The 13,588-nt window shown below is 34.5% G+C and overlaps 1 protein-coding gene across 6 annotated transcripts in view; it reads left to right on the top strand.

The window, feature by feature from the left end:
• The window catches only part of LOC123549592 (PH domain leucine-rich repeat-containing protein phosphatase 2-like), a 108,227-nt gene that overhangs the window by 79,134 nt on the left and 15,505 nt on the right, over window positions 1-13,588 (top strand). For all 6 annotated transcript variants that reach the window (XM_053545182.1, XM_053545181.1, XM_053545180.1 and 3 more), the window contains 9 exons: window positions 3,628-3,803; window positions 4,217-4,363; window positions 5,239-5,690; window positions 6,136-6,196; window positions 7,206-7,301; window positions 9,449-9,607; window positions 11,430-11,627; window positions 12,510-12,672; window positions 13,230-13,360. In XM_053545182.1, coding sequence (XP_053401157.1) covers window positions 3,628-3,803; window positions 4,217-4,363; window positions 5,239-5,690; window positions 6,136-6,196; window positions 7,206-7,301; window positions 9,449-9,607; window positions 11,430-11,627; window positions 12,510-12,672; window positions 13,230-13,360 — 1,583 coding nt within the window. The remainder of the gene's footprint in view (window positions 1-3,627; window positions 3,804-4,216; window positions 4,364-5,238; window positions 5,691-6,135; window positions 6,197-7,205; window positions 7,302-9,448; window positions 9,608-11,429; window positions 11,628-12,509; window positions 12,673-13,229; window positions 13,361-13,588) is intronic.

Here is a 13,588-nt window from a genome sequence, read left to right as displayed (position 1 = left end):
GTTTATTTAAATGATTCTGCTTGACTCCTTTCAATACAAAGTAGAAAAGCCTTGAAGCAACTTCTCATCAACTGCTTGATGTAATTATTCACCAAACTTTTTCTGAAGAAGCCTTTGGAATGGCCTCTCTCAAGTTTCTTTGAACTTTTCATTATGAACTGCTTGATGGTTATTTGCTATGTTAACTTAATCAAAAGCATCCTTTCATGATTGTGCTCAAGGATCCCCTTCACTTCCACTTAGGAGTGTCCTGACGTCTATCCTATATAGGGAAGAATGTTTTTCACCGTAAATAAAATTATTGCATTTAATGGTACAGTATGCCATGCCATATATTTGAGGAAAAAAGATGAACATCAAGTCTGTGTCTTTAGGGCCATTACAGCCATCTTTTTAAATAAAAGGCTTGTGTAGAATAGCTGGAAGCACTGTTTTAGAAAGATATAGTGGACAAAATGCTTCAAATACCCATCATCAATGATTTCAGTTAAATGAAAACAGTTTAAAAGTTGGGGGCGGGGGAAGAGGTGGGTGTAACAAAAGGGAGATGGACGTAACCTTAACATAAAGTATAAAGTAGTATAGAGATGAAGCAAGTTGAAAATAGCGACTTGGCCTTTTTTTGTAACCTTAATAAAACTTGTATTCATAACTTCACAAGTTTCCTATATCTTATTAAAAGAAATTTACCAACAACCTTTTACACAGTTAAAATATCTTAAATCTTGATTTATATGATAAATAAGTCTAAACTTTGTTAGTAAAACTGCAGTCAGAAAAAATTTATAAATACCATGGCATGTATATTTTTTAAGAATACTTCAGTATGACAAATTGATTTTGAATGAACTGAACACTGCAGTAGCAGTGCACTTAAAAACTGCAGTATTTGAATAAATGCATTGAATAACTGATATAATATGCCATACAGAAGTTTACAGCTTTTTTGTGTCCTTATTTATTTCTTTTTAACTCCATTTGAAAGGTTCTTTGTATCCTATGTTAGATATTTAGGCATAAAAAAAAATTTGTTTGTTTCCGGTGTCCCGACCTACCCTTAATTTTCGGCCCGACCTTAATGTTTTTATGGCCTTGGAGAATACTTTTTTCAACTTTTTAACAAAAAGTTGCAAAACTGCACTTTTTATGCTTTAAACATGGCCTGTGATGTTAGAAATCAACTTACTGATGCTCTAAAGGCATAACCCCCTTACTTGTATTCATTTTTTGACACAAAAATAATTTCCGAAAAGTCTCCCTTAATAAAAAAAAATCCCCCCAAAAAAATTTCCGACCTACCTACCCTAATTTTTTTGAGCATGTTACCGCAAACAAAGAATTTTTTTTTAGGCCTCATGAAATAATTGTAGTCAAGGAAGATATTTTTAATTGGCTATATATTTATCTATTTGTGCTCACCTTTTGAGCACCATAGCTTTCAAAATGGTGCATACATTTTTAGCTCACCTGAGCAATGCTCAGGTGAGTTTTTCTGAGCGCTCGATGTCCGGCGTCTGTCTGTCGTCTGTCGTCTGTCTGTCCGTCAACATTTAGCTTGTGTATGCGACAGAGGCTGTATTTTTCAACTGAACTTCATGAAAATTGGTCAGAATGATAACCTTGATGAAATCTAGGCCGAGTTCGAAAATGGGTCATCTCGGGTCAAAAACTAGGTCACTAGGTCAAATCAAAGAAAAACCTTGTGTATGCGATAGAGGCTGTATTTTTCAATTAATCTTCATGAATATTGGTCAGAATGATAACCTTGATGAAATCTAGGCCGAGTTTGAAAATGGGTCATCTTGGGTCAAAAACTAGGTCACTAGGTCAAATCAAAGAAAAACCTTGTGTATGTGATAGAGGCTGTATTTTTCAGTTGATCTTCATGAATATTGGTCAGAATGATTGCCTTGATGAAATCTAGGCTGAGTTTGAAAATGGGTCATCTGGGTTCAAAAACTAGGTCACTAGGTCAAATCAAGGAAAAACCTTGTGTATGCGATAGAGGCTGTATTTTTCAATTGATCTTCATGAAATTTTGTCAGATAAATTACTTTGATGAAATCTAGGCCGAGTTCGAAAATGGGTCACCCGGGGTCAAAAACTAGGTCACTAGGTCAAATCAAGGAAAAACCTTGTGTATGCGATAGAGGCTGTATTTTTCATTTTATCTTCATGAATATTGGTCAGAATGATTACCTTGATGAAATCTAGGCCAAGTTTGAAAGTGGGTTATCTGGGGTTAAAAAATAGGTCACTAGGTCAAATCAAAGAAAACCCTTGTGCATGCAATAGAGGCTGTATTTTACAACTGATCTTCATGAAATTTTGTCAAAATGATAGCCTTGATGAAGTCTAGACCAATTTTGAAAATGAATCATTTTGGGTCGAAAACTAGGTCACTAGGTCAAATCAAAGAAAAGGTTTTGTATGCGATAGAGGCTGTATATTTTAATCGAGGTTGATGAAATTTAGTCAGAATGATTGCCTTGATCAAATCTAGGTCAAATTTGAATATAGGTCATCTTAGCTCAAAAACTAGGTCATTAGGTCAAATTGAAGAAAATGCTTGTTTACACTTAAGAGACCACATTTTTGATCCAATCTTAATGAAAATTGGTCAGAATATTTGTTTCCATGAAATCACTATGTCAAACATGTTTACACTGTTATGGTGTTTTTATCAGGTGAGCGACCTAGGGCCATCTTGGCCCTCTTGTTTCCAAAGTTTTATCAATACTTCCTCTGTTGACATTGTCCTCATATTTGATATTTGAATGGCGCCATGAGAAAACCAACATAGTGCATTTGCGACCAACATGGATCCAGACCAGCCTGTGCATCCGTGCAGTCTGGTCAGGATCCATGCTGTTCTTTTTTGCAGATCTTAACACAATTGTTTGCTCTGAAAATCTGAAAGCAATTCATTCTTTGTTCCCCCCAATAAAACAAGTCAAATTTTTGCTCACTCTTCACTCAAGAGCTTTGAAATCACTCTTTGTCTCTTTAAACCTGAAAATTCAATCTTTGCCTTTCTCTCACTTTTTGTCCCTGAAAACCTGAAAAAAATATCTTCATCCACTCATTACACTTGAGCTCTGAAATCAGATTTTTACCCATTCTTTGTCTATAAACAATAGAAAATCAAGTTTTTATAAATCTCCTGCCATTGTTTTTCTTAATGCTGAAAATGAAGTCTTAACCTCACCAAATCTTTGCTTTAGAGCTCTGAAAACAAATCTATTTGTTGTCCGTTTCTTTTAATCGTTCCTTTTTACTTTTAGATTTAGGAAATACTCCCTTGCTTAATAGTGTCTAAAACTCTGAAAATCAAAATCTTCCTCAAACATTGCTCTAGATATTCTCCAACATTGTCTCTAAAAATTCTTCAAATAATATCTTATGCACATCCAGTCTTTGCTCTAGAGCTCTGAAATCAAATTTTCTCCACCTTTTGTTGTTTTTTGGTTTGTTTCTCTGTTTGAAATAAAAAATCTATTAATATTGACGTAACCTCTTTGAATTAAGTTGTATGATGTGTCTTTTATGTTTATTTCATTTTATTAAAAGTCATGAAAAAATAAAAAATTACCTGAAAATTATAAAACATGCACTGGGTTATTACAGGCAACAGCAAAGCTTCCTACAAAAGCGGACCTGTCAAATTGCCATCTAGAGTTTCTGCCAGAGACGGTGTTCATTAATGACGAGTTGGAAATCTTGAATCTCCGTCACAATGTTCTGAAGGAGAGACCAATAGAGGAAGATATCTACACAATAGGCTGGCTGGATGACTTGCCAAGGTAAGATGTGATTAATGTCACTGTTAACACTGAAACTTGAAATTGCTGTCATCTTGTATGTAAGGAATAAAATCTGCATCACTTGCTGTTTGTATGACTTACCAAGGGTTGTACATGCTAGATACATTTTTGTATGCCAGCTGGGTTGAGATAGTGTCCCAAAAGTAATTTTCTTGGATGATAATTGGCTTTGTCCTCGCAGGTGCTTTTTACTTTTATTATAATAATCCAATCTTAATTAAAATTAGAATTTGTACCGCTTCAATATTTAGGTCAGTATCTAAGGCAAGTCAATTTTGACCAGTATCTGAAAGTATAGTCAATTTTTTTTGTAAGACATACAGGTCATGTGATTCTAAAGTTAACTGCTAACTCGCAGTGACTTTGCATGACCAAATATCTTCATCTTGCAGATTTACACATTTGCGGAGTTTGAATCTGGCAGACAATGACCTGCGGTGTTTTCCGATGTCAGTGTGTAAAATGAGAACGTTGACTGAACTAAACCTTGCAAGCAACAAGATAGAAGACATTCCACCCGATATTGTAGACCTTGAAAAGTAAGTATAGTGTGATACACTGTCTCTTTAGTCCTTGAAAAGTAGTAGTAAACCACATGATACAGCCTTTAGCGCGCTGGCGTCAAGTTATTCTGCCTTTGCGACCAGTGCAGACCAAGGTCATGGTCTGCACTGTTCGCTATTCAGTCAGTAAATTTTCAGAGAACACCCCTTTAAATAATAAGTGATGCTGTCCAAATTGAATGATGGACCAGTCAATTATAGAAATATAGCAGGGTAAGGGTTAAGGCCCCAGGTAATGTCACAAATCTTGAAAAGCCTGATGTAAAAGTAGTCATTTTTTCTGGTATGACAGGACTTTATTATCAACAAAACTGATACTTCAGGTCTGAGAAAGTATAATTACACCTGGTGTCACTGCATCTTGAACTAGTTACACACCTTGGAAAGTTTGATCTATCTTAAATATTCTCGTTAACCTGATCTTATAATCTTATAGGCCTTTTATAAGTATGAAAACATTTGGAATAATATGCACCTGGTGAAAGTAGGTCATGGTAACTTACGGCATTTATAGAAAATGTAGACTGAAACTTGATAGTTTAAATAAAATATTTCTAGTTTAATAGTGGTAAATATTTTCTTTCAACATTTATGCTTGCCAAAAGTTGCATGAATTGTTTTTCAGTTTGCTTTTTTGCAATGTTGAAATAAATTTCAATGCATTTTAGATAAATAAAATGATTATAGTGCATAAGAGGGAAGCCTTCAGTAATTATGTGAAACTAAATTTAAGTATTGTATCTTTAGATACGCTTCGTTACAATACTATATAGTCTTTGAATTATGTTACACGCTCATTTTATTTATTATATACCTATATAAATTCTGTCTTAATACACTTTTATTTTCAGCCTTCAGATGCTTCATTTACACAACAATCATTTGAACTATTTACCAGATGAGATGTGCCGCATGCGTAACCTGCTTGTAATAGTCCTCGCCTTCAATCACTTTACCTCTGTCCCAAACGTCCTTCTTCAAACCCACGAGTCTTTGCTTAGAATTGACAGTTTAATAATGGCGGGAAACAGGATAGAAAAACTTTCACAAGATGTTTTGAATAAGATTCAGCACATTAAGAAAATAGATTTTCGACTGAATAAGTTGACGTTGTCGCCGAGTGAAATGGCAAAATTTCATTTGTTGGAGTTAGTGACTCATTTAGATGTGAGAGATAATGCTATCACAGATTTGGACGTTAGATCGTTACGCAAACTGGAATATTTAAATTGTGAACGGAACAAACTTCATAGCCTGCAAGTCAGCGGAGGTGCCATCAAATTGTTGTTTGCCATGCAAAATGGTAGGTTGCTGATTTTTTTCAGTTTTCTCATTTAAAATCTGTATTTAGTAATATGATTACCAGTTTAGAGGGTACATTCTTGATTTTGGGAGTATTTAAACTTAAAATTTACACTACCGATACACTAAACTTTAAATTTACACTCACAAATTTTCAAACCTATGCTACATCCAAAGTCTAATGTGGTGGCAGTTCAAGATCTCATTGCAGTAGAATTAACCACCTACACTAATAACTGCAGTTAAAGAAACTTCAGGATAACATTTTTTGAGTTAAGGGTACATTAATTAAATGTGAATGAGGTTATTAGGCTAAACAGAACTATTAACATTCGGATGATCTTAGTTTTACTGATTTGAATTTCTACTTTAAACTTTATTTTCATTAGTTTTTCTGATTGTGAAAATTTTAACAAGTCATCACAATTTCAAAACATTAATTTCAGAGATATCATCAATTTCAATCAGTCCAAAGCCAGAATGGTTGACAACACTAGATGTTTCAAAGTAAGTTTTATTTCCACTAGATGTTTCAAAGTAAGATTTGTTTGCATTTATGCCATTATTTTTACTTACTGTTAGCAGTGAAAGAGACACACAGTCCAACTTATTTAAAAAGACCACTCTTGGAGAAGCAAAAATTGGTCTTAATTCACAGGTTGAAGTACATTTTAAATGTTAAAACAGTCAGGTACACTACATCCAACAACTTCACTGTACATTGATTTCCTAATTATTCCAGGGTTAAAGCTACTTGCCCACAGATCAGGTGATTTTTCAACAATCGGAAAACCAACATAGCGCATTTAATTGCGACCAACATGGATCCAGACCAGCCTGCACATCTGCACAGTCTGGTCAGGATCCATGCTGTTCGCTAAAGGTTTCTCTAATTGCAGTAGGCTTTGAAAGCAAACAGCATGGATCCTGACCAGACTGCGTGGATGCGCAGGCTGGTCTGGATCCATGCTGGTTGCAAAATGCACTATGTTGGTTTTGTCATGGTGTGGCTCATGTTCGTTTTCACCATGTGTGGCATAGAATGTATAGAATTATGACACTGAAAAATGATAAAGTAGTTGAAAATAAAGTTCGATGTTGGTAAAAATGCAGGAAGAATGTATCTTTTCTACATTATTTCAAAAGGGTTGCAACACTTTCAGAGTACTCACACTTTATGGATTTTTGAGAGAAATTATTTTTCACCTTAAATGTATGGGTTAGTACCTTTAAGAAATGGTAGTTACAATCAAAGGTTCAGTCTCATGTACTTTATAGGATGGGGTTCCAACTACCTCCCTTAAATGATGGCTTCTGTCATTAACCATTCATAAGACAGGTGAACAAATATTTGATTCCACTAATTTAAAGTTTTAAAAACGTTGTATTTACTGGATTTTTTTTCTCAAAAAGTGTCACATTATTCCACTGAGTGAAGTGTGATATTCTGTTAAAATGATATTTAAAAGGATATGTTTTATGAGAGGTGATGTCCACAAATAATTTGTATTTTCAGAAATAAGTGTGAGAGTTTGCCATCTTGGATCAGTGACTGTTTCTTCCTGGTGCAATTAAATGCTAGTCATAACCTTATCAAGAAGTTACCGGACAAGTAAGTTTTACCTGAAAATTAAAATGAGCCATGCCATGAGAAAACCAACATAGTCCGTTTGCGACCAGCATGGATCCAGCCCAGCCTGCGCATTTGTGCAGTCTTGTCAGGATCCATGCTGTTTGCTTTCAAAGCCTATTGCAATTAGAGAAACTGTAAGTGAACAGCATGGATCCTGACCAGACTGCACGGATGCGCAGGCTGGTCTGGATCCATGCTTGTCACAAATGCAGTGTGTTGGTTTTCTCATGGTGTGGCTCAACTGTTCTTGTATGGTGTTACTGAGGTGTAAAGATACAGTTGATACTCGCTATCTGGAATTCCAAGGGATTGACCGTTTTACTTCAAGATAACCAAACAGTTGAAACTTAGACTTAAAATGATATTTCTGTGCACCTGTTTTAGGGATGGAACTTGAAAATGTATCTAAGATAGTCTGAATTTTCAGATACTGTGAAATCATTTAAATTCGCTGGCATCAAATTTCGCGCAAACGTGAAAAAGGACTGTTTCGCGTTGGCTTTAATTCGCGCATTTTCAATTTATAAATGAAAAATGAATTAAATTCGCGCATCTGTTCTAGCGCGAAATACGCGAAAATTCGTCCTGAGCGAATAAAAATGATTTCACAGTAAGCAAGTTTAAGATATTGGGTTTCAACTGTACTTATATTTCACATTTATTTGGAGCAGCATGGCTGTGGCCGAGTTACTTGCACAACACTGCTGTGGATTTCAAACCTATTTAGGATACAGATTTCTTTCAAGTGAACAGACTCTTTTGTTTGCTTGTGAAAGATCAGGGGTTCAATCCAGATGTCTGCTCATGTCTAAAATAATGCCTAGTGAGGCTGATTAGGTCTTCCTGTTCCATAAGTTGATTGGTATGACTTCAGAACAATCAAAATACAGCAAAATAATTAAAGCCCAGTTTGTATTTATAGTTGAAGAAACTCTTATTATGATCAGATCAGGAGGGAGGACCTCTGTGACTGAGTGGTTAAGGTAGCTGACTTCAAACCACTTGCCCTTCACCATTTTGGGTTTGAGTCTCACCAGGGGCATTGAACCTTCATGTGAGGAAGTCTGGATGATCCAGCTGGCTTACAGAAGACCGGTGGTTCTACCCAGGTGCTCGTTCCTCCTTGTGATGAAATAATGCACGGAGGGGCATCTGTGGTGTTCAGCCACTATCAAAGCTGGGAAACTGTCATATGACCTAAAATTTTGTTGGGTGTGATGTTAAACCTGACAGAAACAAAAAAAAAAACAGTTCAAGAGATTGTGTAAATGTCCTTATTTTGATTCAAACTTACGGCTGGCAGATTTAGAGATTAGTGTTTATTTTTGTTGTAACACTTTGCCACCATTTATTTCTGTTTGATGACTCGATCTTATGTAAGTTTTTACAATGAATGCATCACTTTATTCATTATTTTATCATTTCTGTGTATATCTAATAAATTATCACATTATCAAAGGTACAGTAAAGTGCAAGGTACATATGGTACTAAATGCAGATTTTAAGAGATTATGAAATTAGTTTTGTACAAGTCGAGCAACATGATACAATCAATTACCAGTTTGTTATCACGTAAATAGTCAAAATATTTTACAAAAACAAAGAAAATCACTTAAAAGTAATTTTGAAATGTAGTATTTCATTTTGAAAAAGTATAAATTACAAATATTTTTCTATGAAAACAAATTTATGTTATATAAAGGTTATATGGAGGATACTACACAAGTGTCTTTTGATATTGAATTTATTAAACAAGTTGAATAAAATAATAAAATACGAGGCTCTGCAATTGAACAAGTTTAATAAATTCAATGTGGGAAGTCACAAAATTAATGTAATATTCTTTTTATCAAATGTTAGCTTTTCCTGCCAAAACATAAAAAATCTACTTTCTTTAACTTTTATAAACAGGTCAATTTGACCAACATCTCTGATTCTTTTAAACAACGTCATCATCAAAGCTTTATTACACTTTTCCATTATCAAATTTATGTGATGGCTTTGTTTCACTCCCTCCACATCAAGCATATGATAAAAGTACTTTATTGATTTATTGAACAATAAGTAGTGGTAGGCCATAGGGCTTTCAAAGAATTTTGAGTTTATTTGTATTTTACTGCTTACAGGTTGTTAGTAGATACGCCAAAGCTACGGGTGCTAAAGTTAAGTCACAACCTGCTAACAGAGCTACCTAGTGAGGTCAAACACTCAGTGTTAGAAGACTTGAGCTTGGAACACAATCAGTTATCACACCTACCAAAGGATCTGTTTGTCAACCTTCCAAAGTAAGTGTTTTCTCATCTTACCTCATCTGTCTATCTGTCTATCTTCCCTCTTAAGTAAGATATTTTGTATGCAAAGGAGGCATTCCCGTGTATAAGCTGTCAGCTGAACTGGCCATGCTCTTTGTAAGCTTTACAAAAGAAAGATGTTATATGGACTAGACAGTTTGTACTGGTGTGTGTGCTTTACAAGAAAAATATTTTCACTACAGTCACACAGTTTTACATCTGCTTATATGAAAGGAAGTTCTTTCCTGTGCAGAGTCACAACTTTGCAACATTACTTGTGTATTTTCATGTAAAGGAATTAGACTGACTGCTTTAAAACACAAGTTGTTTAACTTCTGTCCAAAGGAAGCATTTTCTTTTAATAGTTGCTAGCCTTGCTTCCAGATGATGACATGTACTCCACTCAGGCAGTAGTCAGCCATTTGAGGCAGTTCATTTCTTTGCTGTACATGGGGGCAAATTTCTCTTGGTGCTAGTCAAGCTGTTCATATATTTATATAATATATCATATTAACCCTTATCATGCTGGAAACAATTGGTTCTGCCTTTGTGACCAGCGTAGATCATGATCAGCTTGCACATCTGTGAAGTCTGATCATGATCTGCTCTGTTCGCCATTCAGCTAATGTCATTTTTGGTAAGCACCCCATTCAGCAGTAAACGGTACTGTCCAAACTGAAAGATGGACAGGTTCATTATAAAAATCTAGCAGAGTAAGGATTAAGAGGAATGACTGACATACTGCAACAGATGGTATTAAATGAAAATTGTTGCCCATCTGTTTTCTGCTACAAATGCTATACTCTGGATTTTATACCCAAAATAATAAAATACCAGAAAATCCTAAGATGAAAGCAAGTGAAAAATGACTGCCTACAGGCTACATTATGTTGCTAGCTAATTGTGGGTGATGTTGCATAAATAATAGTAATTTACTAATTAAAGGTAGTTATGATCAAGTTTAGGCCTATTATCCAGGGTAAATTAACATTATTTCACTAGTAAAAAGGGAGATTTTAGTTTCAGATAAGAAAAGTAAATTGAAAATATACTATGAAACAGTTACAATTTTAATTTGTAATGTTATTCAGCAAAATTTGTCTGTTTTGTAGTGAGCAATAATTATTCAAAAAAAATATTGCTATTATATTCGTAAAAAATATATTTCATGTTAGACATTTCAGATATATTTCAGAGATGAAATTTTTTTTTCGGTGTTCATGCGAAATGAATGGCAGAATAGGATCGGCAAATCCATGAACCACGCTAGCGATTCATGTTTAATTTGCCGATCCTATTCTGTCGTTCATTTCACATGAACACCAAAAAAAAAGTTTCATTTCTTATATTTACATTATATTTCCTTTCCATTTGTAAACAAGATTATATTATAAATTTCACACATTTTGTTGCATTTAACATTAAAATCAGCTTCCCGGCCATTCTGTTCACCAGACGAAACAGCTACATCATCTAAAGAACGTTCTCCCTGACTATACGTGAGTGTCGTCAAAACAGCGGCCCGTTATCTCTATGCAGCATTGACGTAACGTTCGCGCCTTCCCTTTTGCTGTTCATATGAAATGAACGTCATAATTTTCAATGGAAAAGAATAGGGCGAATGTAAATATTTAGGATTTAGATAGTTGAAAAGGGTTATTGTAATGATTATATATTCAGAACTCTTTACAATTAGATAAAATAAAAGTTACTTTTTGGTATATATGTATTTAGTGTATTTGTTACTATTATATAAATTTTGTTGTTTAGGAGCTTTAGTGACACTTGTAAATTATAAAATGGTCTCCATTTCCAGGCTTCGTTACATCTGTTTGACTAATAATCTGCTAGAAACTGTCCCAGAGCCAAACCACAATGTGTATCAAAACAAGGTGCAAGAGCTTTACTTATCAGCCAACAGGCTGGGTGATGATGTTATACACAGAATTACATTGTTCCACAAAGTGAAGGTGCTACATCTCGCATACAATCAGATTACAGAAATACATGACAGGTAAGCATAATATTAATACAGTTCCGTGTTTGAACTTTCATTTTTTCAAACTTTTTTTTCAAAGCAGACTGAATAAATAAAGTTCCTCAGCTATTTTTGGAATCAAGCTAAAATGAGTTGCAGAAGTTCCTGTTTAAATTATCAAAAACAAAGAAATAAAATTATAGCCTTATTTTTTCAGTAGTAATCTACGGATGAGAGATGAAATCCTGACTTCCAAAAAGAACTGTTACACTTTGTTGAAGTATATTCTGTAATTTTGATGTTTTTAGCATTCATATGCTTATTGCAGAATCATTTAATTTCTTTGACATGGAATTTGATGGTTTTGGCAAAAATGGCAATTTTTCATGAATACAGATATTACAAGGGAGGTAACAACCTCTACAAGTATGGCTGAACAAAATCTGCTTAAATCTTGAAAGAAGTTTTAATAAAAAATCACCCTTTCAGACATTAATAAAGCAATTGAAAGTAAACATGTAATATATGTTTATATTTGTTTATATAATTGACTTTTGGATAAAAAGCAATACAGTTTTGTTTGTGAAATTTAGACTCAAACGATGTAGCAGACGGCAATGAATACATGTTGTTTTTTTTGGGGGGAGGGGGGGCAGGTGTGGGGGTTGTGGGTTGAAAATTGGATGAAAGGTTGACTATTCCTAATGGTATTCAAATTCTTTTGCCATTGCAATCACAAAATTAAAAAAAGTAGACCCACCCCCACACCCCTTGAACATTATGTTTTTACAGTATGTATAACATTGAAATACTGTAAAGTTCAAGAACTCATAAATTATAATGTATTCATACTATCCTTGAATTTATTGAACTTTCATTTTATGACACATTTAAAACATTGGATTAATCTATTTTCAGAGACTTACGAAAGTTGGAGAATATTCAAGAATTGAACATATCTGGCAACTTCTTGAGACACTTACCTAAATGTGTAGGAAGGCATTCAAAGCTGCAGGCAGTCAGATGTAATGCCAACCTATTGAAAGAACTACCAGATTTTAGATACTCTCCAAATCTGAAGGTACATAAACTATTTCAAATTAGGTGTTACTAGAGACTGAATACACAAGTACTTGTTTTGTTTTATTTTAAAGATTTCATACATTGAAGGCAGAGAAAAACCATACAACATGTATCTACATGTAATATGCTCTAAAACTTTGTGAGAGCGCTGCCTCAAATGTGAGTGGTTGTGGTTTTGCTCCCTTGCTGTCTCAAACAAAAGAAATAAAATAGTTAGCTCCCTTGCATGGTGTACAACATTAAAGGAAAACCGGCTTCTCAACACTCATATCTTCATGGCAGTAAATATTATCAGAAATGAGATGTCGGGTGTGATTGATACATGTAGAACTTGTTTCAAATTCAACCTTATCTAAATAAGTATATAGTGACCAACTACTTCCTGGATTTCTCTACTGTAATTGCAGCTTAATAAAGGTTTATGTTAACAGTTCTCGCCAGGAAAAAAAGCTCCCTTCAGAACCCTAGATAATTTCAAGTATTACTAAAGCTCTTACTATTTATCTCACTAATCAGAATTTCAGTCTTTAGACTCTGAACACCTCATCGTTTCAGGTACTGGAAGTGGGCTCCAATCGTTTGATGGATGTTTCTGTGACCAGTCTAATGGCCTCCAATGTAAACTTACTGGATATATCTGGTAACCCGGAGATGCAGGTGTCCTCTGTCGAGCTGAAAGGAATCAAGTAAGTACCACATGCTGCACGTGTAATATGCCTGATTTATAGTATTCAAGAGTTATGATTACAAATAAAAGGAATGTGTATATGAGATTGTTTTATATACAGCTGTTACAGTGTACATATTTATTATTCTGTAAAGATATGTCTGTTTACTCATCTTTCTTTCTGCCATCATGACAGTATTTCTTTATTACCTTGTCTGTGGCAGTTTTGTTTCAAGTTCAGTTTCCC

This window comes from Mercenaria mercenaria, chromosome 6 (genome assembly GCF_021730395.1).
Source record: "Mercenaria mercenaria strain notata chromosome 6, MADL_Memer_1, whole genome shotgun sequence".
Lineage (NCBI taxonomy): Eukaryota > Metazoa > Mollusca > Bivalvia > Venerida > Veneridae > Mercenaria > Mercenaria mercenaria.
This window is presented reverse-complemented; position numbering and strand designations above follow the sequence as displayed.